Raw genomic sequence first — 27795 nt, 5'->3', positions numbered from 1 at the left:
TGCCCATTCCCTGTCTAATAGGGGAATGGCAACGCAGCGCTGCGGCATGGCTGTTCACCGCAGGTGCTTCACTTCGGCGGCTATTAAGGCCGCCGCTTTACCAACTGAAACGACACTTTAGCCATAGAGACGGGAGCAACGGCTGTCGCTGCAAAATGGCTGTGCGGTATTCTGGGTCCGTAGTGACGCAGCACAATGAAAATGCACCAGTTTATCTGCGTGCGCGAAGTCTCCGCGATGCATTGCGAACACGAGCGTGCTGCCCAGCGACACAGTTCGTCGATTGTCACCGCTTGCCCATTAAAGGTGCCTCTGTGCGCATGTGCGCAGAATTTGAGTGTGTTGTTCACTCCAATGTGCTTGCCGATTGCCTCTGCTGCTGAGCTAACAGCGATCGCAGATGGATATCGTAACGACAGCGCAGTAATCGCATTTTAGTGGATGAGGGCTCTTGTGTGCAGTTAGGAAATTAGACTTCGAACGCAGGAAGGTGTTGCAATTGTTTAGTGTGCCGTGCTTGTGATGACAAAATGCCATTGCACTGGGTGTGTTTGCACTGACCGCTGACCGTGTTTGCTGCACTATATCATTGACAGAGCAGCCATATCAAATGACAGCTGCGATACGTTGCCGTTGGAAAACGCTACGCACTGCTCAAGATCGTCGTCCATCACGGCGCATCGACGCCTTGCTAGCAGCTACAGTGACGTGCGGATAATTATTTGCTGTGCGCTACGTAGCCACAACGCAGGCAATGAACCGTGTTGTGGGGTCATCACAGCCCAAGAAGACATATGCATAAGGCAGCGAAAGTCGACGCTTTTTTTTATAGTGGTGCTGAGTACATCACCGATGACAGTGCGTTGTGCGTGTTTTATTTCGCCGGTCAAGATTGTTAATTCCTCTCAGTTCCGCACCACGTCGCTGTTGTCGAAAAATAAGTTGGGCGTGGCCCAACCGTGGCGGGCGCGCACAAGAGTTACATGCCTCGCTCGGGGCGTGACCTATGGTTTTGATTGACACGCGAACTCGGGCCAAACTCGTACATCGCGAAACCCCTCTCGAGTTAAACTCGGGAGCATGGCGGCGGCAGCAGCAGCCTGTGTCATCGCATCCAGCGGCGGCAAGCGTCAATATGACCATCTGGACCCGTTCAGCTACATGACCGACGTAGAGTTTCAGCGTCGTTTTTTGCCTTTCCAAAACGTCAGTGCGCTGGCTGTGTGACGAGTTAGGCGAACGCCCTTGTCTGCGGAGACTGCGTGGCGGGCATATTATGCTTTCCGAGAACAGACTGATGTGAATAGGCTGCGGAGGAAAAGTTCGTGCGATCGCTTCGGCTCTCTCCTGTTTCAAGCGCTGCTCGTCCACCGCGCCCTAGCCCCAGGCCAGGTCCGGCGTCGTCATCGGAGTACTGGGGCACCTACGAGCACCTGGGGTTCAACCCGGGCCAACCAACCTGCGTAGGCAAAGTGGTCACATTATATTGGAAGACTCAGAATGGAAGCCGGGCTGCCTTCCGATGCAACGGGTGCCGAAATCAGTTTTCGCAGTTACACGGTAAAGCTGCACTGCACGGTCAGAGAGGCGAAGGACGTTACTTCGCCAACACGGACCGCCTCGGCCATCCGAACGACCACCTCTCCAGGCGGCAAATGATTTGGCTCACGTACTGCGTGAGCAAAAGCGTAGACATATGGCTGTTGAAGGAGATGACCGGTGACTTGTTTCCTCTATAGGAGCACACCATCGCCGACAGGACGAACTACCCCCGTAAGGTCGCGAGGGACGAGCTGCTGGCGCGACCTCCACTTGGTACCCCGGGTAGATAGCGCAAATTGATGAGTGCCTTCTTCGCGGCGAGCAAAAGTATACAATCGAGGCCGCCTAATGACGGGCGACAACTTTCCGCCAGCCGCCAAAATTACGGCGGTGTTAAAGTTGGGGGCCCATGGGTCTTCGGCATGTTCTGCGCGACCAGAGGGGTGTTGCGACTTTCAAAGTATACCGACGAAAGGCGGCGACGCTAGGCGCCATTATTGCAGCCAATGTTCAACCGGGGACCATTATTCATAGTGACGAATTGGCCGCATACAAATGTATCCCAAATTTAGTGGATGCTAACGGGGCTATGCCTCAATCCGCATTGGTAGACAGTCAACCAAAGCGTGAACTTTGTGGACCCCATCACGGGCGTTCACACGCAAAAAAAAAGAAAGTTATTGCCAAAAAGTGAAGCGCTCCCTCGTCAGCGATGGGTACAGGGTAACTGCACCGATGCTGGAGTCCCACCTGGGATGCATGTGGTGGCAGTCAACATCCACGTGCGCTGCAAATACCCTTTCGTGCGTTTGTTAGAAGCCACGGATCGCTCGGGCTAGCCACTACAAAGACTCTTTCCTGCGGTTGTTAGAAGCCATCGCTCGACGCTTGCCAGTATGGAGGTGTATCGCAAAGTAAAAGAAAATAAAGCGTAGTTTTCTGACCCTTGTATGTGTGCTTTCCGGCATTCCTGTGTGCTTACACGGTAAGCGCGCGGCAAACCACTTATGCGCTAGCCGACGCTCACTTCGTCTTGTAGCTGGATGCGCGCGCTACTCGCAGCTTTTCTTTAGCGCGAGCAACGAGCGATCTGTTAAAAGCCCAGTGTGAAAACCAGGCGCACACCAATCTCTGCTCGGAAATGGGAGCGCAAGCACGTAGCGAGCCGCACCAATCCAATCTAGAGCAAAGGAGCAACGAGCGATCTGTTGGAAACCCAGTGAGAAAAGCAAGCGCACACCAATCGGTGCTCGGAAATGCTAGAGCAAGCACGTATCGAGCCGTGCCAATCGAATCCAGAAAAAAAAAGAGGGGGGCGAGCGTCCCCTCGTAGCATAACGAGAAACGTATTTAAATACAAATTAGTCTAATACACATTCCGTGTACATCGTGGAAACATTAAAATGCTTACAACCCACGTTAATGTGACTAATATTATTGTACTAAATGAATTTATTTTATAACTTGCTTGTGCCTGTATTGCACTCGGTGGAACGACAAACAAGTGAAAGAAGGCACGACCATGCACCGGCCGTATGATCACGTGAGCCCCAGTTTGTCGACCGCCCATATGGCAACGCCCAAGGGATAATAGCCACCCAGAGTGAATCAAGATAAACCAATGAAATTGGAGGTGTGCCGATGGACAAACGTCGTCTTGTTACCATTTGTTCTTTGATCTTGGGGCGTCGCCAGAGCTCGTGAAGATCCCGAGTTTCGCCAAACTCGGGGCATCCTGCATAGCACGCCTGATACAAACACGTCGCTTCAATAAATCAGGTCCCCTTACTGTCTCACTGCGTCGCACTGTTATATGAGCGACGCAAGTTCTATCCGTGATCATTGTATTATAACTGCAAATTACCCTGGACTTTCCACACGATATACTTGAAGCGTGCGATATCGTGCACGTTTATACGCAACCGTCATCTCTCTGCCTTTCATCTTTATTACACAGATACATTCTTTATGTTTCACTCTCCCGCGTTTGTGTCTATTGGCATGTTTCTACGCGGTCTTGCCCCTCCTCTTCTTGCCACTTACGCATAGAATTCATTCGTAGTTGTTAATCAGCATTGTGTCCCTATGTATCGTGTTTTGCAATCCGTCGCGCTGTTTTTGCCTGAAGATTCCAGAATATACATATATATATATATATATATATATATGTATACAGCGTGTCCCAGCTATCACGCAGCACGATTTAAAAAAAGAGGAACGGCGTGACGCGAAGCAAACCTAGTGCGTATTGTCTCCAGTACAGTGGAGTAGCCGCCAGTATTTTTTTCGTTACTGAGATTTAATTATTTATTGAAATTAATTAGCTAACTCGAGAAGTACTGTCCTAATTATCAAATTGTCAATGAGAAAGTTGTAGAGCAACATGAGAAATTCCCGTTACAGCTTTCTGTTCGTCAATACTTGCTATACATAAAGTGTTTTTCCGAGCATGAAAGAAGCCCGCGATTAGACGCAAAGTGTCTCGAGCGGCCAGTCGGGCGGCAATTCTGCATGTATTCGCGGGCTTTTTTCACACTTGGAAAAACACTTTTATTAAGCACGTATTTATTTATTTATTTATTTATTTATTTATTTATTTATTTATTTATTTATTTATTTATTATAAATACTTTCAAGGCCCGAAGGCACTACAGAAAGTAGTGGTATGATATTACAAACGTATGCAGTTAAATAACAGATAATAAGTTACAAGGCATTTTCCAAGGCGACCTTGAAACGTTCTGCATCGGCAATGGCAGCAATGGAGGAGGGAAGGTGGTTCCATTCAGTGCTTGTTCTTGGGACGAAAGAATCATGATATAAGTTAGTGCGACACTATGACAAGCTTACTTTGAAAATGTGATCGGTTCTAGCTGAAGCTTAGCAAGGCGGTGAAAATAGAGCGTGTTTCAACACTTCATTGTAATGGTATAATTTATGAAAAAGATTCAGGCGGGAGCATTTGCGACGGAGGGAAAGGTCCGGTAAATTTAATGTTCCTTTCATGGACGTGACGCTAGAATGACGGGAGTAGTTTGACAGGATGAAACGCGCGGCGCGATTGTGAACTGCTTCAAGGGTAATTATGAGGGATGATTGACTAGGGTCCCATATGGCACATGGGTACTCTAATTTTGAGCGGACGAGGGTTTCATAAAGCATTAACTTAGCGGGAGATGCGACAGTGGAATAATTACGACGCAAATAACCAAGCATGCGGCTCGAATTGCTAGTCACATATACAATATGAATATCCCAGGACAGAATAGACGTAATATGAACTCCGAGTCAGTGGGGGTTAAAGAAACATTGTTAAGGAAGCAGGTAGGCATGCTTTGAGTAGAAGAATGCCTAGATATACGCATGCTTTTACGTTTAGTTGGGTTGAGTGTCATGAGTCAATTAGTGCACCAAACGAAGACACTGTCGAGGTCACATTGAAGTTCAAGCGAATCTGTTGTGTTAGTGATCTTTTGGTAGATTACACAGTCATCTGCGAATAGCCGGATAGTTGAAGTTGAAACGCAGGTAGAAAGGTCGTTGATGTAAATTAAAAAGAGCAAAGGACCGAGAACGGACCCTTGCGGGGCGCCAGATGTTACTGCAGTAGGGACAGAAGAGACGTTATTAGTTGTCACGTACTGGGTGCGGTTAGACAGAAATTGTTTTATCTATGTTACCACATTGGGATCTATATTAAGCTGACTAAGTTTCAAGATGAGCAGGGCATGCGAAACCGAATCAGAAGTTTTCGCGAAATCAGTGAATATACAATCTGTTTCAAATCCCAGGTCTGCATTAATGAACAGGTCATTAGTAAAAGATAGCAGTTGCGTTTCGCACGAAAATGTTTTTCGGAACCCGTGTTGGTAATTACTGAAAAAACTATTGGACTCAAGAAAATCTATAAGGTGCGAGATATTATGTGCTCTAACATTTTGACAGGAATGCACGTTAGCGAGATGGGACGGTAATTATCAGGAGAATGTACATCACCTGACTTATGCACGGCAACCACCTTCCCTACCTTCCAGTCCGAGGGCAGCGCCTGCATTTGTAATGACTGTTGAAAAAGTTTAGATAGAATCAGTGATGAATATATTTTCGTACACTTCAGCATCTTCGATGAAATGAAATCAAGACCTGCAGATGACGAAACCTTTAGGTTATCAATCAGTCTCTCAACACCAGCAGCATTGATCGCGATAGGGTCCATTGGTAGGAAAGAAAAGCTTAGGAATAGTGGAAATACAGTGGGGACAGCTTTCTGAAAATGTGTAGCAAATTTAGAGTTTAGCACTGCGCAGCACTTAACAGAAGCTACCGGCGTGCCGGACTGAACTAACTGAAGAAGCGTATGTTTCGTGCCATTAATTATGCTCCAAAACTTGCGAGGATTAGAAGACAGTAACGACGGAAGTGTTGTTTCGAAAAATGTTTTTGGCATTTAATACTGCAGTACAGTACTCTCGATTCACGTTGATGTAAGGCGTCCAACGATCAGTTTTGTGCGACAGTTTCGCGCGCCTGAATACCCGCTTCTTTTTGTTGCGCAATCTTTTTATGGAATTATTGAACCTTGGCGAACGGGAATTCGATGGAACTTTTCCTTTTGGCACAAACTGGTCAACCATGGACAACAACTTGGTTTTGTAGAGCAACCAGTTGTCTTCAACTGATCGCTGCTCGAAGCCAGAGAAGTAATTGTCCACAAAGACCTGTAATTCCCGGTTTATAGCATTGATGTCTACTTTGCTGTAATCGTGGATGACCTTAATTTGTTTCTTAGTGGAAACCTGTGCTCGCAAAGTGAAGTGGATTATAGAATGGTCGCTGATTCCCGGTAAATATGTTAGAGAAGAAGCTAAATCGGGTGCTGTGGTGAGTATTAGGTCTAAAATGTACTCAGAAGTGCGAGTCGTGCGTGTGGGATTGAGAACAAGCTGGGTGAAGTTGAAATCATGACACAGATCTAAAAGTTCTCTGCATTCTGCTGAATTCTGCCTAAGACAAGCCGAGGCATTTTTCCACATAATGTCTGGAAAATTGAAATCACCTAAGAGGAAGAGGGGTGATTTTGGGTACCTGACAAGAAGCTGATTAATGACGTCATGAAGTTCACTGCAAAAAGATGATGGCGCGGTTGGCGGTCTGTAGCAAACACAAAGAATGATATCACGACAAGCAATTACAATGCTCACGAACACAAGTTCAAGTGGAGATACGACTGGAATGTCAGGAGAAACGATAGCATCGACAACCGCGATCAAGACACCACCACCGCAGCGAGCATCGCGATCACATCGATAGAATTGATAGCACTTGGCACACTCAAGTATCTCCTGATTTTTTACTTTCACAGAAAGCCACGTTCCTGTCAAAGCAATGATATCTGCGGAACAGGAATCGATGGCAGAGGACAGCTGGACGCGTTTATTTTGAACACTTCGCACATTGGTAAAGAAAAATGAGGCGTTTTTAGCGCTCGATCTTTTAACACTTAGCTATGACGAGCCGGAAGGACTGTTGCGTGCAGATAGGGCGGTGACATTGCTTTGCGCATATGCGGGTCTTGAAATATTTACTTCACAAACACTGTCGTTCGCTGCGAAATAAACATACGTTTTCTTGTTCAGAAGAAGCTTATTAAATTTCAACGAAAACGACTGTCCGCTTGCTTTCCCAAACTCGAGCAATTTTTTTCTGGAGTTGCATGTGGCTCTACAGAAGTCTTCACTAACGCTTATTCCAGACCCTCTGAGCTTGCTTTTCTGTGAGAGAATGGCATCTTTTGTTTTGGGCAAAGAAAATTTGACAACGATGGGTCGCGCCTTCCCAGCTGTGTAAGATCTCAATCGATGCGCCCGAGAAATATCGGTGTCAGAAATTTGTAATTTGATGTTGCGAGACACAATGTCACGAACAAGGCCCTCAGTCTGCGCCCATGTTTCAGAATGGCTCTCAGGGATGCCAAAGAATATCAAATTTTCGCGTCTGGACCTATCCTCAAGGTCGTCCAGGCGAGAACTGAGCGCCTGACCTTCACTCCTGACAGCTTCCGCAACTAGTTGTGGGATGTCGTTTACGCCTGTGGAAGCTTCAAAAGACTCAACGAAAGCTTCAACGGCTGATAATCTCGTTGTTAGGTCAGCCACCGTCTGCGCTAGAGCCTCTTGTTTTTCTTTTATCACCAAGAGCATTCATCACTTCATTGTGGCGGTAGTCGAGTTTTGTGGAAAGTGCAGAAATGACCGTTAATATATCATTGTCAGGCCCAGGGTTTTCTTCTACATCTCCACAGCAAACCAGCAGCTTCATAACAAGAACACTTTCACACAAGCACTCATAAACCACAATTGGGCACGGGAGAAGCAGCAAACAGACGTTGCTAGAGCGCTTACAATATAGCGATGGTGGTTTACTGACCTGCACAAAGAGCAGAAATAGGCTCATGAACGACTGCATAGCTGCCCCTCTCCCGTGCCCACTGAAAGGGCTCAGGTGTGACCAGGTGCTTAAGTACTCCCGCGTCGCTGCTGTCGAAGACAGTGTTGCCGACCATTCGTCGATAAACGCCGTATCATCGTCCACTTCTGGTGCAAAGCAGGCTTCAGTATCATCGATGATCGGAGGCAATAGCAGCACTGGTCCGGATGAAAAGCAGGCGGTGATCGCTGGGTTCACGACTGGTAGCCACGTGCCAAATAGGGCGATAAACTGCACAAAGAGAAGAAATGGGCTCATGAACGACTGCATAGCTGCCGCTCTCCCTTGCCCACTTGAGAACGGGAGAGCGGCCGAAAGCTGTATTGAGCAACCGAAAGCTGTATTGAGCAACCGAAAGCTGTATCGGGAATTTTTCATGTTGATCTACAACTTTCTCATTGGCACTTTGATAATTAGGACAGTACTTCTCGAGTTAGATAATTATTTACAATTAATTAATTAAAACTCAGTAACGAAAGAAATACTGGCGGCCACTCCACTGTACTGGAAACAATACGCACTAGGTTTGCTTCGCGTAACGCCATTCCTCTTTCTTTAAAACGTGCTGCGTGATAGCTGGGACACCCTGTACATATGTTATTGCAGTATTCGCGCCCGCTTGATTTATAAACTGCATGGCACTGTTGTAAGGGAAAGAGACGTCCAACGGTTCTTGCTGGCCACGGCGCAGGTCATCGTGCAACGGTCGCTGTCCGCCAAGAACCTGTCCCACGCCAAGGCCGGGAGCATTTTGACTGGCTACCTGAAGACGCTGCCCCTGTTTCTGATGGTGTTTCCTGGAATGGCGGCACGCGTGCTGTTCCCCGAAGTTGTGGGCTGCTCCGACCCGGAGCTGTGTCAATCCTATTGCGGCAATGCGCGCGGCTGCACAAACGTGGCCTATCCGCTACTCGTGCTGCGCCTCATGCCAGCCGGCGGAAGGGGCCTCATGATGTCCGTGATGACAGCCTCGCTGGTGGCCAACTTGGCTTCCATCTTCAACAGCGCATCCACTCTCTTCACAATGGACCTGTGGAACAGCATGCGGCGTCAAAAGGCATCCGAGCAGGAACTTATCATTGTTGGCAGGTGAGGAAACATTGCGACAAAGAATGCAGAACCGATGTCGCGATGACTTTCCACGTTATTTCAATTAGCTTGCAAGCAACGTAGCCGCCACTGCCGCTACTGAAACGTGTCACGTATGCTGCAGCCAGGCTGCTCTGTCGCGTTTCTCTCCTAAAACCCCTCAATAAAGAAAAGTAGCGCCATGTTTTGAAGATCGCCGATTTCCTCCTCTTCTGCCCGTTCTCTTGGCGCTCGGCCCTCCGATTGGCCGAATGCTGTCACGTGCTCTCGCGCGCTTTTTTTCTTGCTTGTTTTTTGCTCCCGCCGCCATCGCGGTGCCAGACCATTGCGAGCGGTGTATGGTGGCACCACACATCGAGTCTCCTTTGCGCTTTTTAGGCGTAGTGTTCGCGATGCCGTGTTGCTCGGCATGCGGGTGCAGAACACGCGAAACAGACGGCAAGCGACTCTTCCGGATTCCATCTGCGAAGCGAGACGCGGCGCAGAGGAAGGTATGGCTTCAGAGAATCAGCCGGGCTGATTTCAACCCAACACAATGGTCCCGGCTGTGTGAGGTAAGCGAGCGATTCTTCCGCAAAACGGAAGAATCGCTATACGAGACCGCAAAAGCAGCCTCGCATACACTTGTAAGATGACCGCTGCCGCGCTACTCAAATTTGCAAATATAATGTCTATTGGTGTTTTGTGGCTAAAGCGCTCTTAGGCGTTGATGCACCCACGCTGACGCCTGGTGGCACGTCTCCTCCATCACGACTACCAACGTCGATGACCATGAGCGACCGTCGTGCATATGGAAGCTGCACTACGCTACACACGCTAGCACAACGCGAAAGACGAAGCACGTAACTGACACACTAATACAACGCGCAAGACAAAGCACGTAACTGAATCGTCACCGAGTCAAATCAGCGCGTACAGCGCGTCGTAATTGCAGCCTCCGCGATCAACTTCAGAAACATTTTCAGAGCTAATTGCGGAGGCCACGCTCCGCTGTGCTGAGTACGGTGAACGCCACCTAGTAGTGCTTCTGCGAGAACGCGTTGGTAGTGCTTCTTGATGCCAGCGTCCCTTCGAATGCTGGCATCGAGGCGTCGTAGTGCTGAGTAGGGAGCCTACATGCAACACCGTTTTATGTAGGCCCCCTAGTGCTGAGACCACCGAAGCGTTCACTGTCGGTGCGCGTTAGTGTCATAATGCAGTACTTCTCTTTTCTGCTCGTAGGTGGCGGCACCGCCCCGAGCAAGAGCGCGGGTACACGGAGGAGTGTTAGATATATAAGGCGCGTCTGTGTAGCTCTCTGCAAATGCGTTTGTGGCGCAATGGGTTAAACGCTCGGCGATGTATCGTCGCGGACCGAGAGGTCGTGGGTTCGATTTCCAAATTTTGCATGTTTGTGGAACTTTTTCTTCTGGTTTCTTTCTTTGTATTATGTTCGTGTATGTTCGTGTGACGTATTTCCGTGACGGAAATACGTCAGTGAAGTCTTGGTGGACCCCGGCATAAAACACTTTCGTGTTAAAAAATGTGGTTGATCCCTCTTATATAGGAATCGGTATAGAACACGAAAGTGAAACGTGTCTTCACAGAAGTAGTGTAATGTTTATTGCACATTGATATATAATGTCTATTGGTGTTTTGTGGCTAAAGCGCTCTTAGGCGTTGATGCACCCACGCTGACGCCTGGTGGCACGTCTCCTCCATCACGACTACCAACGTCGATGACCATGAGCAACCGTCGTGCATATGGAAGCTGCACTACGCTACACACGCTAGCACAACGCGAAAGACGAAGCACGTAACTGACACACTAATACAACGCGCAAGACAAAGCACGTAACTGAATCGTCACCGAGTCAAATCAGCGCGTACAGCGCGTCGTAATTGCAGCCTCCGCGATCAACTTCAGAAACATTTTCAGAGCTAATTGCGGAGGCCACGCTCCGCTGTGCTGAGTACGGTGAACGCCACCTAGTAGTGCTTCTGCGAGAACGCGTTGGTAGTGCTTCTTGATGCCAGCGTCCCTTCGAATGCTGGCATCGAGGCGTCGTAGTGCTGAGTAGGGAGCCTACATGCAACACCGTTTTATGTAGGCCCCCTAGTGCTGAGACCACCGAAGCGTTCACTGTCGGTGCGCGTTAGTGTCATAATGCAGTACTTCTCTTTTCTGCTCGTAGGTGGCGGCACCGCCAGAACGAAAAAAATGTCTGCCTGCAAGCGAGCGAAGCCACTAGCCTCATTATCGATGGACCGCTTCCGCCGAATGATCGGTAGCTCACTAGTCAGTGAAACCTGTAAGACAACTGCATATATACAGCTGGTGGATCATTCACTCCCGCAGCGTAGTCATTGTTAGAGGCCCGCTGTGCACGTTAGCCGCTGGCCAACGAGGGACTGGAGCTACTGAAACGCGGAGATGACGGCGCTAGGTCAACCAACGCCGAGGTCGCGCGTGGCATGGCTCAGTTAAAGCCCGACTTAGAGGCTATAAGCTCGCTGTATCACTGCTTATAGTACAGCCATCTAAGTGCAACGGCATTTATGCGTCCTCTCGTTGTTGCGGCAGCCAGTCATAATATAACGCGAAAAATTCCGATCAAAATACGAGTTCAAGAGCGCGATCGACACGTAGCCACAGCGTTTCATTCGGAGAGCGTCTGCTAGTTCAGCACCGCGTAGGGGGAGCCACGGTCGACAGAAGAGAGAGTGAACGCCGGCGCAGGAGGAGGAGAGAGGAGATGGCGCTAGTTTTCTTCTTGAGGGGCTTTATTCTCTCCGGACCCGCAGCGCCATCTAGGGGTGGGCGCGCAATGTCCTTTTGCGGTGTTTCCGAGCTTGCACAGATGGTGTGCCGGTGGGTGCACAGAACAAAATTAGTTTTGAACATAGAGTTAGTACACTGACTCCAGAGGAAAAGCTGAGCAAAATAGTGTCAGGCTGGAGTGGAGATCGAAGACCAGCGAAGCTGTACTATGGTGGGAATTATGTATATCCAATTATGATGTGATGGTGTAATTGGTTATTTAAACTATTAAGGAATGAGAAATACATATGATCCGGTGGTATTCATTTATTTAGTGACCACAGGGATCATGGCCTTATGGTCGCTATGCTAAACCACCATAGGGTGTACGGCAAAGTAGGCACGTTCTTCATAAACACGACGTCTCTACACGTCCGTTGTGTCGTAGTTGGTACCGTCGGTTCACTCACGCACGTCAACTCGAAGCGCTCGAGCAGGAACGAAGTGAACCACTTTCCATCCGCGCGTGCAATGTCAACGTTGATGTCACCCGTCATTACGATACATGTTTCGTCGTCGAACATAACCCATCCAAAGAAGTCTATCATGATTGTTTCAATGTCTCTCTTAGGCGTCACGGGTGGAAAGTACTTGACAGCGACCACCGGACCATCGCGCACCTTGACGGCACACGCGTCGGCGCAAGCGGAGACGATGACATCGTTCGCCACCGGCCTCTGATATTGCTGGACTACACCAAAGAAATCGTTCCGCGCGTATAGATGGCAACGCCTCCGGCGTAGCCGCCGGCGCTAATCACATTGCCGGCTCTGCTAACTTTCGCGGCGTATTTGGCCAACGACCGCTTGTTCGACTAGGACTACCGAACCACTGGACGTACGTTCTGCTGCGTACGCTCCTTCGCGTCGTTTTCGCGCCCATTCGCGCTTCTGGGCACTGTTGTGTCTGGTGGTCCTTCGGCACAAAGGAGGCCGCATCGCCAGACGTGAAGCTATCAAGTGCGCTTCACGCTTGTCATTTCTCGCGGCCGGGGAGCGACGCCGTCACCTGGGACGGATGGATGAGCCCCAGAATTAGTCCCCAGACTGCAATGGGTCATCGGCCTCATGCGTAGCTAAAACGGCAACGTCACACTTGGTGTGTTTCGTGAAGCACCAGCGCCCGCACGAACTACGACGAGGCCGGGTGCCGACTGTGACGCGCCAACTTGGAGCCCCCTTCGAGACAACAGCCACCGCCCTCCCTGGAAATGGTGGTTTCCGCTAACCGACCGCCACGGTGAGGCGACTGAACCGTTGCCTGTGTGCGGGGGCGATCAGGCGAGAATGGAGGCGGAGCCCGGCAATACGGCGGCACATCATGGGCGGGATATGGCGAACTGGTCGAAGATTGTCATTGGCTAAGAAGAACTAAAGTGCATTCTCTCGTCAAGTGAAAGAGGGAAACCAAAGGGATAAAACAGCGGGACTTGAGTGTTGTGAGGACGCTCGGAGATGTAAACGCTAGAACATGCATGTAGACGGCTCCAATATCATGGAGCCCTCGTAAAATATCAACATGTACAGTTTATATAAAACATTTTCTGATCTCATTGGACCTCTCCTTCTTCCGGCACCTGGCACGGCACCATCCATGGAACCTTCGTGGCCGCTCGGACCACGGCTTGCGCAACAGCACGCAGTCGCTCGTTGCGTAGTTCCTCCAAACAAACGGCACGCGGCCGGGCTATCGTGAGTCGTAAGGGCAACTGATAAGAGCGCTAGCGCGATGTCCACGTCACGGAACGGCTTTACGCTCCTGTCCACACTGTTATGGCACGTACACACTAGCGGCAAAACGCGCGCGGTGCGCCGCCGGCCGCAAAACGCAGCTGCGGCAGGGCGGCCCCACCAACCGACGGCGTGCCGCTGCGGCAGTCACGTGACAGCATGCACGCAAAGGGCTTCGAGCGGCCAGTCGCGCGGCAATTTCGCTTGTATTCGCGGACTTCTTTCACGCTCGGAAAAATACTTTATGTAGCCTGTATTGAGCAACAGAAAGCCGTATCGGTAGTTTTTCAAGTTGCTCTACAGTTTTATCATTGACACTTTTCATCTAATTATAAAATTTGAGAAGTTGAATAATTAATTAGGGCTAATTATGTAATTAGGCGGAATGCAAAAAAATAATCTGAGTATCTACAAGCGACGGCAAACAACATTGCCTTGATTCTGTCCAGCTACGGGGCGTTTGCATACTTTTAAACCTTGTAGCTTGATAGTTGGGACACCCTGTATATTGAATCATATAATCAAGGGATGTCGGTCGTCCTTTTTGGGTATTCTTCATGGTAACCACCATTCTAGTTCATCACATTGGCTACAAAAGTAACTTTGTTTACTTAACTCCTATGTGGAATGATTTCTAAGCATCATAAATTGGTATTAACCAATTTGACGAGCAGGACGCAGTGCGTTGCAGTAATATGACCTAAGGAGCTCTTCACTGCGAGCCTACAAATCGGTGCAGTTTTCTTTACCCACACCACGTGCACTCGCATAATATTCTGCGCATTAGCTGAAATGATTTTTTTTTCGCTCCCGACGATTCGGGAAAGCTCGTACAACGCATGCAGCGAGGAATCTTTGTGCCGGCCGGGACATGCCCGAAGCGAATGCATCTTTAACACTTAGCAACTCATTAGAGGATAGCTCCTAGTCATTTATTGTCTCCTCTGCTAACAAGGTACAATATGCATTTGCTTATCGCTAGTTATGTCAAATATGCGACCGTCTAATTGCAAACAAAAACGCCCGCTCCGAAACCCGTGGCACCAACCGCCGTGCCTCCGCGCTACGGAGGCACGGCGGTTGCTGGCGCCTGCAGCGCCGCCGCTGCTGTCATGATTGCTTGCAACACTCCGCCGCCGCCGTTGCTCTCACCTCCCCCTTCTAGCCACCGTAGCACTAGCCTCGCAGCCAAGCCCAACTCTATTCAGGGGGGAACGCGGCATAAGAGAAGGTCGACTGGCCCAAGAAAACAGAGATAGTGGGAGATCAGCCGGCCGGGAGGGAGGAGGAGGGGCCGTGCGCTCAGAAAGACGACGACGCTCGAGCCAATGCTGATGATGATAGTTTTACAGCGTAAGCTGTTATGGGCTCATTCCAATAGCCGTTTCTGGTCGCGATGATGCCGCCGTTGCCCCGTAACCGCTATATCGCCGGAAATGCGAAAAAAGGTACCCGCTCTCCGCCGGGATCGAACCCATGCCCGCTGCGTAGGAGTCGCATACTTTACCACTGAGCCACGCAAGCGTTTGCTATCAGCGTCACAAAAAAGCACTATAAACACGCCCTAGGCATGCGCGCAGGCGCAGACGACCCGGGCCTCCGCCAGTATGGTGGCGCCATCTAGTTAACGTGCCTGCAACCGCCGCGTGCGACGAGATGCGATTCAGACGAGGCGCGCAATCAACGCTATCCCGATGTGCGCCACGTATTCGGGGTACCTCTTGGGTACGCGTTATGGCGTCCCTTCGCAAGGCACGAACCGCTGCTGAAGAAGCGAACTGTAGAGCTCATTTTGTAGCACTAAACATATTCAAAATATTATGCGTTTACACGTAGCGCGTATAAGTTCATTCCGTATATTTTTCAGATCTATCGTATGGCTATTTAGAAAATTTTGATGCAAAATTTACGGTGTACTAGGGCTGCGTTTGCAGGCGCCTTAACTAGATGGCGCTACCATACTGACGCAGGCTCGGGATTGCGTTGCTTGCGCGCCTCGTCTGAATCGCATCTCGTCGCCTGCATAGGGTAGCAACATGGCAGCGCCCTTGCGGTTAACACTTTGAATACATGGGCGCTATGGGGAGCTTTTCCTCTGAAGTTGGGTATATTAACTCTATGACAGGGGGCGGAGGCCGTCATTGGAACGGCTTTTCCATCCACCTCTTGTTACACTGTACTGTGACGAAGCAAATAAAGCAATCAATCAACTAACCACGAGTTCATGTGAGCCTGGCTGAGTAGAATTTTGGTGAATACGAGTAAGAGCAAGCTCCGTTGAGTAAAATTTTGGTGAATATTTTCACTTGGTAGTCAGAGCAAGCTCCGCTGAGTAGAATTTTGGTGAATATGAGTCAAAGCAAGCTCGGCTAAGTAAATTTTGGGTGAATATGACTCAATGCAAGCTCGCCTGAGTAGAATTATTGTAAATAGGAGTCAGAGCAAGCTCGGCTAAGTAGAATTTTGATGAACATGGGCCAGAGCATGCTCAGCGGAGTATAATTTTGGTGAATGTGAGTCAAAGTAAGCTCGCATAACCAGAATTTTGGTGAATAGGACACGGAGCAAGCTCGGCTGAGTAATGATGGGATATGGCTATACGAATTTATGCAGTAATACTTGTAATTTTGTACTTGTACTTGTAATTTGTACTTGTAATTACAGAAGAACAAAATTGGGTTGGAGTGCATACGGCAGGCATCGCCAAATCCTGACTGGAAGCTTACCACTGTCGTTGAGAGGAAAAGTGTACAATCATTGCATTCTACCGGTGCTAACATATGGGGCAGAAACTTGGAGGTTAACAAAGAAGTTTGAGGACAAGATAAGGACTGCACAAAGAGTGATGGAACGAAAAAATGTTAAGCCTAGCGTGAAGAGACAGGAACAGAGCGGTGTGGATCGGAGAACAAACGGGGATAGCCGATATTCTAGTTGACAATAAGCGGAAAAAATGGAGCTTGGCAGGCCACGTAATGCGTAGGATGAATAACCGGTGGACCATTAGAGATACAGAATGGATACTAGAGAAGGGAAGCGCAGTCGAGGTCGGCAGAAAACTAGGTGAGATGATGAAGTTAGGACATTTGCAGGCGCAAGTAGGAATCTTCTAGCGCAAGACAGGGGTAATTGGAGATCACAGGGAGAGGCCTTCGTCCTGTAGTGGACATAAATATAGACTGATGATGATGACCACTAGCGGTATAAGACCGACCGATGCAGCATTCTTGTCGCCGAGACTGGTCACTGCTTGCGTTATTTTCAAACTCTTCACTCCAGCATTGTGTGTGGTCGAGCGTAGGAACGATGTGAGCAGCAGCGCTACATCTCACGGTATGTTGCTCAGCCTTCCATCCAATCGCAACCCTGTAAGTCTCAAAAAACGCTATGCAGCGTATAAAATGCAATTATGTAACCAGACATTTCTTACAAATGGGAGAACCAAGAGTTGGGCGCATTGGTGCATCACAGGAATCCGTGTAGAAATACAAGGCTGTTATATTTCTTAATCTTTTAGCATGTGTGTGTTATCTTCATCAACACACGGTTCTGCTGCATTGTGTTAAACACATGGTCGAAAGTTTAGTTACAAGTGAGCGCCTGTGCATGTACCAACTCTCATCCACTGTCCTTTGTGCTGCTACAATAATTCCGTTTGCTACAAAAACCCAAACACTCCATGCCGGCTATTTCTGCAAATAAAGTGCTTTCTCTCTCTCTCTCTCGCAAATGTTTAGTTGATTCCTTGGTGGGGACGTTATTCTTTATCTAATAAAAACTGGATTCAAGAAGAAAAATATATTCGAGACAAGTATTTCTGTTATTACGTCAACAGCCTGAATCGATTCCTGTCCTGTTGCACAAATGACGGGACGCGCTTGTCAGAGGCGGTTTCATTTGTCTTAGTACTGAAATTCTGGACAGTGCAGGTATGCTGCACGTTAATTTTTCAGTCGAGCACGTCTTTCTAAATATTCCTGAGCGTGCGCATGTCTTTTATATCAATAAGGTTGTCTTTCTATCACAAAGATCGTGTACTCAGCGCAAACAAAAAGTGTGACACGGGCGTGCTTTCTGCATCGAGTATCTGTAGTGACAGTTATTGTCAACTGTGGTCCATTATCGACGATTTCTGTGCAGGAAATTTGTACAAAAGAGTGTCTCACGACCCGACTTAGACAGTTCCTCGAGCCTCTCTATAACGCAGAAGTACATACCTCAGATCCGTTAACAACATGCGAGCGCCGGCGTTGTAATCAAGAACACGCGTCGGGCGCCCCGCTTCTCAGGGCCTTCATGTAGCATATGTGGGTTTATTGACCAGTTGCCATCACCCAAAAAGATCACGTGCTCGTGACGCCTGAGGCAGAAATGATGTTCTACATACGCCGCCATGGTTTGTGAGTGGTGGCGCTGGCTAACACTCCCCGAGTTAGTTCTAGTTGTAAAACATAAATACTCCAGAAAGTGGATGGGAGAACTGCTCCGCGGTATATGGATGGTAAGAGCATCGCACGCGTAATGCGAAGACGCGCGATCGTTCCCCACCTGCGGACAGTTGTTTTTTGATCGATTTTAATTTCCTTTAATTTATAATTTCTTTAATGCAAGTACTAAGTACAATTCCCCCTGTGTTGTCCTTGGTGTCATTGTTTGTTGGCTTCTTACGATATGATTATATATATATATATATATATATATATATATTGACACGTATACATGTTTATCTGTCACCGGTGGCCGCTTTCCACCAGATAACAAGTGTTAAACGTTATCGCTCGGCGCAGGATGCGCCTGCATCGGAAGCTTCTCGAACGTTATCGATGCTTCCATCCTTCGTCTGTGGTCACCGACGCTCATGTAATCTGATTGTATGAGCGACGCGAATTGTCTAGAACTTTCTGGAAGACACGCGGGCATCAGGGATTAATCTGGTACCTTCGATGACTCAGGTATAAAAGCCGACGCGTTGTATAAAAGCCGATGGTCTAGCTTTCTTTTATGGGCACAGGTTCGCCCAATAAAAAATCATTTTCGTCATACACAGTTTTACGACTGTTTTCTTCAGCGTCACAACTACGTGACATCTGGTGGAGGTGCAGTGCGTTCATGCAGCGAACGCCCCCGCAAAGCCGCGATCCAAGCCCGAAACCGGAGGACAACGCCAACGTCGCCAAGAACCAGCGAGCTAGCCGTAGGCAGCAAGTACTTCTGTCGGAGTACGGAATTCTTCCCGAGAAGACCACAGCGATCAAGGCCAAGTCAACGACCCCAATGGCAACCCCAGCGTCCCCCATCCTGCTGCAACAACTCCGGGAGCCACCAACTTTCCGTGGATCATCGGCTGAAGACCCTGAAACCTGGCTGGAGACATACGAGCGGGCCGCGACGTTCAACAAAGGAGCGACGAGGACAAGCTGCGCCATGTCTATTTTTCGTTGGATGACGCTGCTCGGACCTGGTTTGAGAACAGAGAGACCACGCTGGTTACGTGGGACCTTTTCCGTGAGAACTTCGTGAGGACCTTCACGAGCGTCTTACGCAAGGAAAGGGCAGAGGTTCTCTTAGAAACCAGAGTGCAATTGCCTAAGGAGAGCATCGCGATCTTCACGGAGGAGATGTCTCGCCTCTTCCGCCACGCCGACCCCGACATGTCTGAAGAAAAGAAAGTTAGGTTCTTGATGCGGGGTGTCAAAGAGCAACTATTCGCCGGATTGATGCGCAACCCGTCCAAGACTGTCGCCGAATTTCTTTCCGAGGCTACAACGATCGAGAAGACGCTTGAAATGCACGTCGGGCAATACAACCGCCGTGCCCTGACCAACTACGCCGACGCTCAAGCGCTAGGCGCCGACGACCTGCGCGAGACCATCAGAGCGGTCGTTCGCGAGGAGCTGCATAAGCTCTTTCCCAGGTCGCAGCCCCACGTGGAATCTATCACTGACGTCGTCGTCAAAGACGAAGTTCAGCGCTCACTCGGAGTTCCTGATGTGCAGCCACAATCGCCGCAATCCCAGCCGGAAGCGCTGACCTACGCCGCCGTCGCCCGTCGTCAAGGCCCCCCTCCGCGCACGCGCCAGGGCCCCGTTACGCCGCAGTTCCGTCGTCCACCGCCGCCGCCGCCAGCACGCCCGCCCGTCGCCCAGCGCAGCTACCAGAAGAAGACGGACATTTGGCGCGCCCCCGACCACCGCCCGCTCTGCTATACCTGCGGGAAAGCCGGCCATGTCTACCGCCGATGCCCATACCGCGAGATGGGCCTACGAGTGTTCGCCTTCAACGCGCCACGTCCACAGCTTGGCGAGCGACAACGCGACATCGCTGACTACCTCGCCGGAGCCCAGTGGCAACCACGACGACCTTCACGCTCGCCGTCACCAGGAAGTTACCTGTCGCCGCAGCGCCGACCATACACTGGCCCAGCCCGGGGCCGGTCCGTGAGCCCCTAGCCGAGAAACTAAAGGCAGCAACCGATGGAGGTGCGGTTGCTGTACGACGCAATTCCGAAGATCCTCCGCCACCGACGAAGAAGATTTGCGAATCATCACGACGAATTATCAGCACGCCGCCTGGCAATTAAGAGCCTTGACGACAACACTTCGCCGCCGAAAGAAGACCTGCCGACGCGACGTAGCAGCAGTGGAGCAAGCCGACGCAGCCGTGATCCGACGCCACGACTTAACCGCAACGCCAGACGACGGTCTACCGACTTAGACGTGCTAATCGATGGTCATAACGTCACCGCTCTCGTCGACACTTGAGCCGACTATTCCGTCTTCAGTGGCCCGTTTGCCGCCAAGTTGAAGAAGGTGAAAACAGCCTGGCAAGGACCCGATATCCGGACAGCGGGAGGCCACCTAATAACGTCGACTGGAATCTGCACAGCGCGAGTAACGGTAAACAACCGAACTTACCCGGCGAGCTTCGTAATCCTGCAGCACTGCTCCAGGGATGTCATCCTAGGCATGGACTTTCTAAATCAACACGGTGCAGTCATCGACTTAAGGTCCAAGTCGATAACGCTTTCAACGCACAACGCGATACCACCGGATACAAGCATCAGTTACCATGCCTTGAATGCGCTTGAAGAACAAGTCACCGTTCCGCCTCGCTCCAGCGTTATGATTTCCGTCGGTACCGAAGTGCCTGCAGACATGGAGGGCGTCATCGAGGGCGATCATCACCTACTGCTCGACCGTGAAATTTGCGTTGCTAGAGGCATAGCTGAGCTATGTGCAGCGAAATCAAGGGTGATGCTCGCGAACTTCAGCCCCGAATACAAACACATTAACAAAGGCACCACGGTCGCCTCCATCGACGAAATAGTACAAGCCAGCAGTGCTTTCGCCTTCACGGATTCCAGTGCACCTGCAACGACGACTATAGTACCTGAACCAACTTTCGACGTCAATCAGAACCTTCCCAGGCATAAGAAAGAACAACTAAAGGCTCTGCTCCTGCAATACAAGGACTGCTTCTTGTTGTCGTCAGAAGTTCGACAAACCCCTGTCCCCAAGCACCGCATCATGACCGACGAAAATGTCCGCCCACTCCGTAAGAGCCCGTACCGAGTTTCGGCGCGCGAACGCGAGGCCATAAGGCAACAAGTCGACGAAATGCTACGCGACGACATCATCCAGCCGTCCAAGAGTCCGTGGGCGTCCCCGCGGTGTTAGTGAAGAAGAAGGATGGAACCCTACGTTTCTGCGTCAATTATCGTCGCCTCAACAAGATCACGAAGAAGGACGTATACCCCCTCCCACGGATTGACGACGCCTTGGACGACGCCTTTGCTACAACGCAAAGTATTTTTCGTCGATGGACCTCAAAACCGGCTACTGGCAAATCGAAGTCGCCGAGAAGGACCGGGAGAAGACTGCCTTTATAACACCAGGCGGACTGTTCGAGTTCAAGGTCATGCCGTTTGGTCTTTGCTCGGCACCTGCGACTTTCCAACGCGTCATGGATACAGTACTGGCAGGCTTGAAGTGGCAGACTTGTCTCGTCTATTTGGACGACGTCGTTGTGTTTGCCTCAAGCTTCGAAGAACACCTGCGGCGCTTTGAAACAGTTCTTCAAGCAATCAAATCAATCACGTTAAATCCCAAAAAGTGCCGCTTCGCATATGAGGAGCTCTTGTTTTTGGGCCACGTCATCAACAAGTCTGGAGTGCGCCCCGACCCTCAGAAAACTGCGGCCATCTCCAACTTTCCTCCACCCTCTGACAAGAAGGCAGTGCGTAGATTTCTTGGACTGTGCGGCTATTACAGGCGCTTCGTCAAGAATTATTCACGGATCGCTGAGCCACTGACGTATCTCACGAAGGCCGACGTCGAGTTCAAGTGGGAGACGCCGCAAGTCGAAGCATTCGAAGAACTGAAGCGACGCCTGCGATCGCCACCATTACTTGCGCATTTTGACGAAAACGCCGATACCGAAGTCCACACCGACGCAATCAGCGTAGGACTCGGCGCCATGCTTGTGCAGAGGACTGACGGACTAGAAAGGGTTGTAAGTTACGCTAGCCGGTCGCTGTCGAAGGCGGAAGCAAATTATTCCACAACAGAAAGGAGTGTCTCGCCATCATCTGGGCTACATCAAAGTTTCGCCCCTACCTCTATGGCAGGCCCTTTAAAGTTGTGAGTGACCACCACGCCTTGTGTTGGCTAGCTAACTTGGAGGATCCTTCAGGTAGCCTCGCACGATGGAGCCTGAGACTTCAAGCATTCGACATAACCGTCGTTTATAAGTCCGGGCGAAAGCACTCTGACGCCGATTGTTTGTCTCGCGCTGCCGTCGAACCGCCGCCACACGACGACCAGGATGACGACACTTTCTTGGGACCCATCAGTGCCGACGAAATCGCCGAACAACAGCGAGCCGACCCTGAACTAAGGAGCCTTGTAGACTACCTGGAAGGCAAGACCATCATTGTGCCGAAGGTGTTCAGGCGAGGATTGGCGTCGTTTTTCATGCAAAACGACATTCTCCTAAAGAAGAACTTCTCGCCTCTCCGAGCCAACTAACTCCTCGTGGTACCCTCAGCATTGCGTCCAGAAGTTCTTGAAGCTCTCCATGACGACCCAACGGCTGGACATCTCGGTTTGTCCCGCACTCTCGCGAGGATACAAGAAAAATACTACTGGCCTCGCCTCTCTGCCGACGTCGGCCATTACGTAAGGATATGCCGAGACTGTCAGCGACGCAAAACACCGCCGACAAGGCCAGCCGGACTTCTACAGCAAATCGCGCCACCTCGCCGACCGTTCCAGCAGATCGGGATGGACTTACTGGGGCCGTTTCCGACGTCGACGTCCGGAAATAAATGGATCGTCGTCCCTACGGACTACCTCACCCGCTACGCCGAAACAAAAGCCTTGCCCACAGGCAGTGCAGCCGAGGTAGCCCGATTCTTCGTTGAGAACATCCTCCTGCGTCACGGTGCCCCAGAAGTCCTCATCACCGACAGAGGCACGTCCTTTACGGCAGAACTAACTCAAGCCATCCTGCGGTACAGCCAGACAAGCCATCGCCGCACCACCGCCTACCACCTGCAGACGAATGGCCTCACCGAGCGCCTAAATAAGACCATCGCCGACATGCTGGCAATGTACGTCGACGTCGAACAGAAGACGTGGGATGCCATCCTTTCGTACGTGACCTTCGCATACAACACGGCCGTGCAAGAAACGACGCACATGGCGCCGTTCAACCTGGTCTACGGAAGGAACCTGGCAACGACGCTTGACGCCATGCTACCGGACGTCGCTGACGAAGAAAATCTCGACGTTGCCACTTATTTGCCGCGTGCCGAAGAAGGTCGACAGCTCGGCCGCCTGCGCATCAAGAACCAGCAGAGGACCGACAGCCGACACTACAATCTTCGACGACGCTACGTTGAGTACCAGCCCGGCGACCGTGTTTGGGCCTGGATTCCGATACGCCGACGAGGACTTAGCGAGAAACTGTTGCGTCGCTATTGCGGACCACATAAAATAATCCGACGTAGTGGCGCACTAGACTATGAAGTTATGCCAGACAGCATTTCGCAATCACAGCGGCGCCGGGCACGACCTGAAGTCGTCCATGTGGTGCGTCTTAAGCCTTTCCACGCCCGCTGACGACGTTAGGTACTTTGTTATTGTTTTTTTGTTTATTACGCGTGGTTTTGTTTTCGCTTTCGTGTTTGTAGCATCGGGACGATGCTTTATTGACCCTTTTCGCGGAGCAGTTTGTTTTAGAGAAACGAGATGACGCTCACGGCGGCGCGCCATACCTCTCCTCAGTGACCGCGCACGAATACGAAACCATTACCGCTTCTACCTTGCTTCTGCGCTATCAGCTGTCGGAAATGCAACTGAGTTTTCGCTAATACATTGCATGTGCTCCAATAATGCTAGATTGAATCACGTGGATTGAAGACATGTGCAGTAGTTGGCTGCAAAAATAGTGACGGGCATGTTAAGGAATAGAATGAATATGTGTGGTGAAGTTCGTGGACCGCTGCTGCAACTGTCCGAACCTGTTACCGGCACTTTGTGATGTGCGGCTTTCCATGGAGGATACAGAAATTTGCTCATCCGCCAGCGTCGTATCGCTAACCTTGAAAGAAAGGGCGTCATCCCCAGAACGTCGGCAAGAGTGAGTACCGCTCGTTAAACAATGACAAAGGGAGTAGCGCCGCTTCCTGTCATAGTAAGTTTCGCGCACGTTATCTATACACATCTGTCCCAAATGGCAGGAAAACTTTCGCCCACTCTATCGCTGACGTGTCAAGAATAAGTGAATGGGCGCACACTTGAATATATGCGCACTGTATACGTACAATAAATGACGGACTGCACCGATGGCGCACAAATGGTCGAAGCTGAATGTTTCGTGACGGTCCACAGGAGTAAGCGAGTTACTATCAGTAATGTATATATTTGCTACAATGTATTACAATGCACAAAACAGCTACGTTTCAAGCCTTGTGCGCAGCAAGAACAAATCTATCGGAACTGAGCACAACTGCCAGCGCTTAGGCAGAAAATAATCAGATAGTGGCCGCACCGAGAAACGTCACTGAGTCAGAAACTGACAAGCCACTGCTTCAAAATGTTTGCCGAATTAAGAACAAAGAGCAAAACACACTAATCCTGACTTAATTCATGGGCGGAATGTTTGGCTAGCTTGGAATACATATTTAGCCCCGCTTTTAGAACAAGCACCATATACGCTGCTTGCGCCGCTTGCACATAGCTTAATCAGCTCCGAAAGCGCTTTTGCATGTTCTCTGAAGCTGTGATCAAAGCTTCGTGTCGTCCACCTAGTCACCGTCTACGATATCTCCGAAAACAAGAGGTTTTCTAAGCTGCGGCGGCGTCATACACTTCCATTGTAAACAAGGAGGCAACGGATGCAGTTGAGGCAAGCAATGGACGCGTCACCACGTGTTCAAACATGGCAGCGTGTCCTGCTGGCGTAAGCAATCACATTTTCGCTGTCGTCCTGCCATTGTACGAGCACCGCCCCTAGTCGGACATTACTAGCGTCTGTGTGCAATGTCGTCGGGGCGTCTTCATCGAAGTGTGCAAGCATGGGAGGCTCTTGCATACGTTGCCGGAGCTCGTGAAATGCCCGCTGCTGGTCTTCACCCCAAGTGAAAGGTATATCTTCTCTGGTGAGCTGTGTTAACGGCCACGCGATGCGTGAGAAATTCGCAATAAATCACCGGTAATTTGCACATAGTCCCAGAAAACGTCGCACGGCCTTTTTGTCCGATGGGGTCGGGAAATTAGCGACGGCAGCAATTTTATCTGGATCAGGTCGGACTCCTTGGTTACTGACGACGTGTCCGAGGAACTGGAGCTCTTGAAAACCAAAATGGCACTTTTCAGGCTTCAACGTGAGACCGGCAGATCGTATTGCTTCAAAAACAGTTTTCAGCCTTCGTCAGTGTTCGTCGAACGTTGCGAAAAAGACAATCACGTCATCCAGGTACACCAGGCATGTTTGCCATTTGAGTCCAGAGAGCACAGTGTCCATTAGACGCTGAAATGTTGCTGGCGCTGAACACAAACCGAAGGGGAGTACCTGAAATTCGTAAAGTCCGTCAGGCGTCACAAAGGCGGTTTTCTCACGGTCTCTCTCATCTACTTCGATTTGCCAATGACCGCTTTTCAAGTCCATTGAGGAAAAGTAGCAAGCGTTTCGCAACCTGTCCAAGGAATCATCAATACGTGGCAGTGGATAAACGTCCGCCTGATTGAGCTTCCGATAGTCTACGTAGAAGCGCAGGCTACCGTCCTTCTTTTTCACTAAAACTACAGGTGACGCCCAAGGACTGTTAGATGGTCGAATAACGCCATCTTGCAGCATTGTCTTCACTTGTCTTTGGATTGCCTCGCGTTCCTTTGGGGCCACGCGATAAGGGTTTTGTTGAATAGGTCGGGCGTCGACATCAGTAATGATGCGATGTTTGGTAAGTGGCGTTTGACCAACTCTTGACGCAGATGAGAAACAGCTCTGGTACTGGTTGATGAGCTCAAGAAGACGGTCTTGCTCAACGACCGTTAACGTCGAACTAACGTCTACAATAGGCGCCGCTGTGGGGATCGTATATGTCGTCTCCTGCGCTAAGTGGCAGTCTTCTATCAGTATTAGTTCTTCGAAATAAGCGACAGCAGTGCCTCCCACGATGTGTCGCCGCTCCTTACTAAAATTCCTCAGCAAGAGTTCGGCACTTCCGTCGATTACATTAATAAGCGCTCTGGCAATAGATATGCCGCAATTCAGTGATAGCGCATTGATGTGTTCAGCCACTCCAGTCCCATTCTGCAGGCTGTCACAGTGCACGGGTACGAGAGAGCAACTCCGCGGCAAAAGTATCACGTCGTCTGCAGCTATACGTAAGTTACGTTGTGGATGCTCCTCATGCGTGACATTATCCGAGTTCGTTGAAAACGTGACGTTTCTGTCGCGGATGATAATCACGGCACCGTACTCACGCAGGAAATCCATCCCCAATATAAATTCCTTGCAACACTCAGAAAGAATGGCGAGGGTGGCAACGAAGGTTGAACTGGCGATTAAGAGTCGGGCTGTGCATTTCCCGACAGGTGTCATCAACTGACCTCCGGCGGTTCGTATGTTGGGTCCGTGCCATGGCGTCTTCACCTTCCTTAGTGTGTCGGCGAGCTGCGCGCTTATGATTGAAAAATGGGAGCCAGTGTCAACAAGAGCGGCTACTTGGTGGCCGTCAATGCGAACGATGAGGTCGGCGCTGACGACGTCAGTTACGTCTTTCGTAGTTGAGTCCGTCGTATTCGTCGTTGCATTCTTCGGAGTCTTTACATCGTCGTTCGTCGATAATGGGGGATATGGCTAACTTCGAGTACTGGCAACCTCACCCCCGGAGGTCGCACCGTCTAGTTTCCCCGTCGCGGGCTAGGAGACCTGCCCCTAGTGACGTCGGCAAAACTGCGACTAGTCGGTGAATTGTAGCGCGTAGGTGATGGCGAAGGAGAACGTGATCAGGGAGTCGTCGTATTTTGCGCCGGGTCGTTCACAGGAGCGTCGTAGGCGCGTCGACCGTCATACGGAGAATATTAGTTGACAGGAAAGCTTGGGTATTGGGCGGCGCGATAGTTGTTTCATTTGTGGCAAACTCGATAGACGTGTCCAGCTTCGCCACAATGGTAGCAAACTGGTCGGCGATCGACGGTGCGCCACAAATCGGTTTTAGTTCGGTGGGAACTCTCCATGGAGCCAAGGATTGGCGTGCGTGTGTCGAAGATACGACATTGTTTGTAGTGGCGTGATCGGCGAGGTTGGTAGAGTCGACGGGGGCTACGATGTCGACTCTGTTTGTAGCATAGGTGATGGTCTAGTTGCGGGTGTAAACGGCGTCGAAGTTGCGTTGACTGGACGGCGAACAGCCTCCGCATAAGTAAGGCGCCGCGGCGCGTTACCACAGTCTGGCGATGAAAAAGCTTGCCAGACTTCTTCCCGGACCACATCAGCTACAAAAAGATAACGTTGGCGCCGGTTCCGTACCCGTAGTCACAAACCCGAGCTGCCGAAGCTCTTCTCGCACAACCTCTCGGATAATTTCACGCAGAGGCTTGTCGTTACTTGCAGCCACAACGGAAGTGTTCGCCGCCGAGT

The 27795-nt window shown here is 50.3% G+C and overlaps 1 protein-coding gene across 1 annotated transcript in view; it reads left to right on the top strand.

The window, feature by feature from the left end:
* Positions 1–27795, top strand: part of LOC119444297 (sodium/glucose cotransporter 4-like) — a 603800-nt gene that overhangs the window by 388982 nt on the left and 187023 nt on the right. The window contains exon 9 of the mRNA XM_049663258.1: positions 8720–9117. Coding sequence (XP_049519215.1) covers positions 8720–9117 — 398 coding nt within the window. The remainder of the gene's footprint in view (positions 1–8719; positions 9118–27795) is intronic.

Source organism: Dermacentor silvarum, chromosome 3, assembly GCF_013339745.2.
Source record: "Dermacentor silvarum isolate Dsil-2018 chromosome 3, BIME_Dsil_1.4, whole genome shotgun sequence".
In the NCBI taxonomy this organism is placed as follows: Eukaryota; Metazoa; Arthropoda; class Arachnida; order Ixodida; family Ixodidae; genus Dermacentor; species Dermacentor silvarum.
The sequence above is the reverse complement of the archived record's forward strand: the minus strand, read 5'-3'. Positions and strand labels throughout refer to the sequence as shown.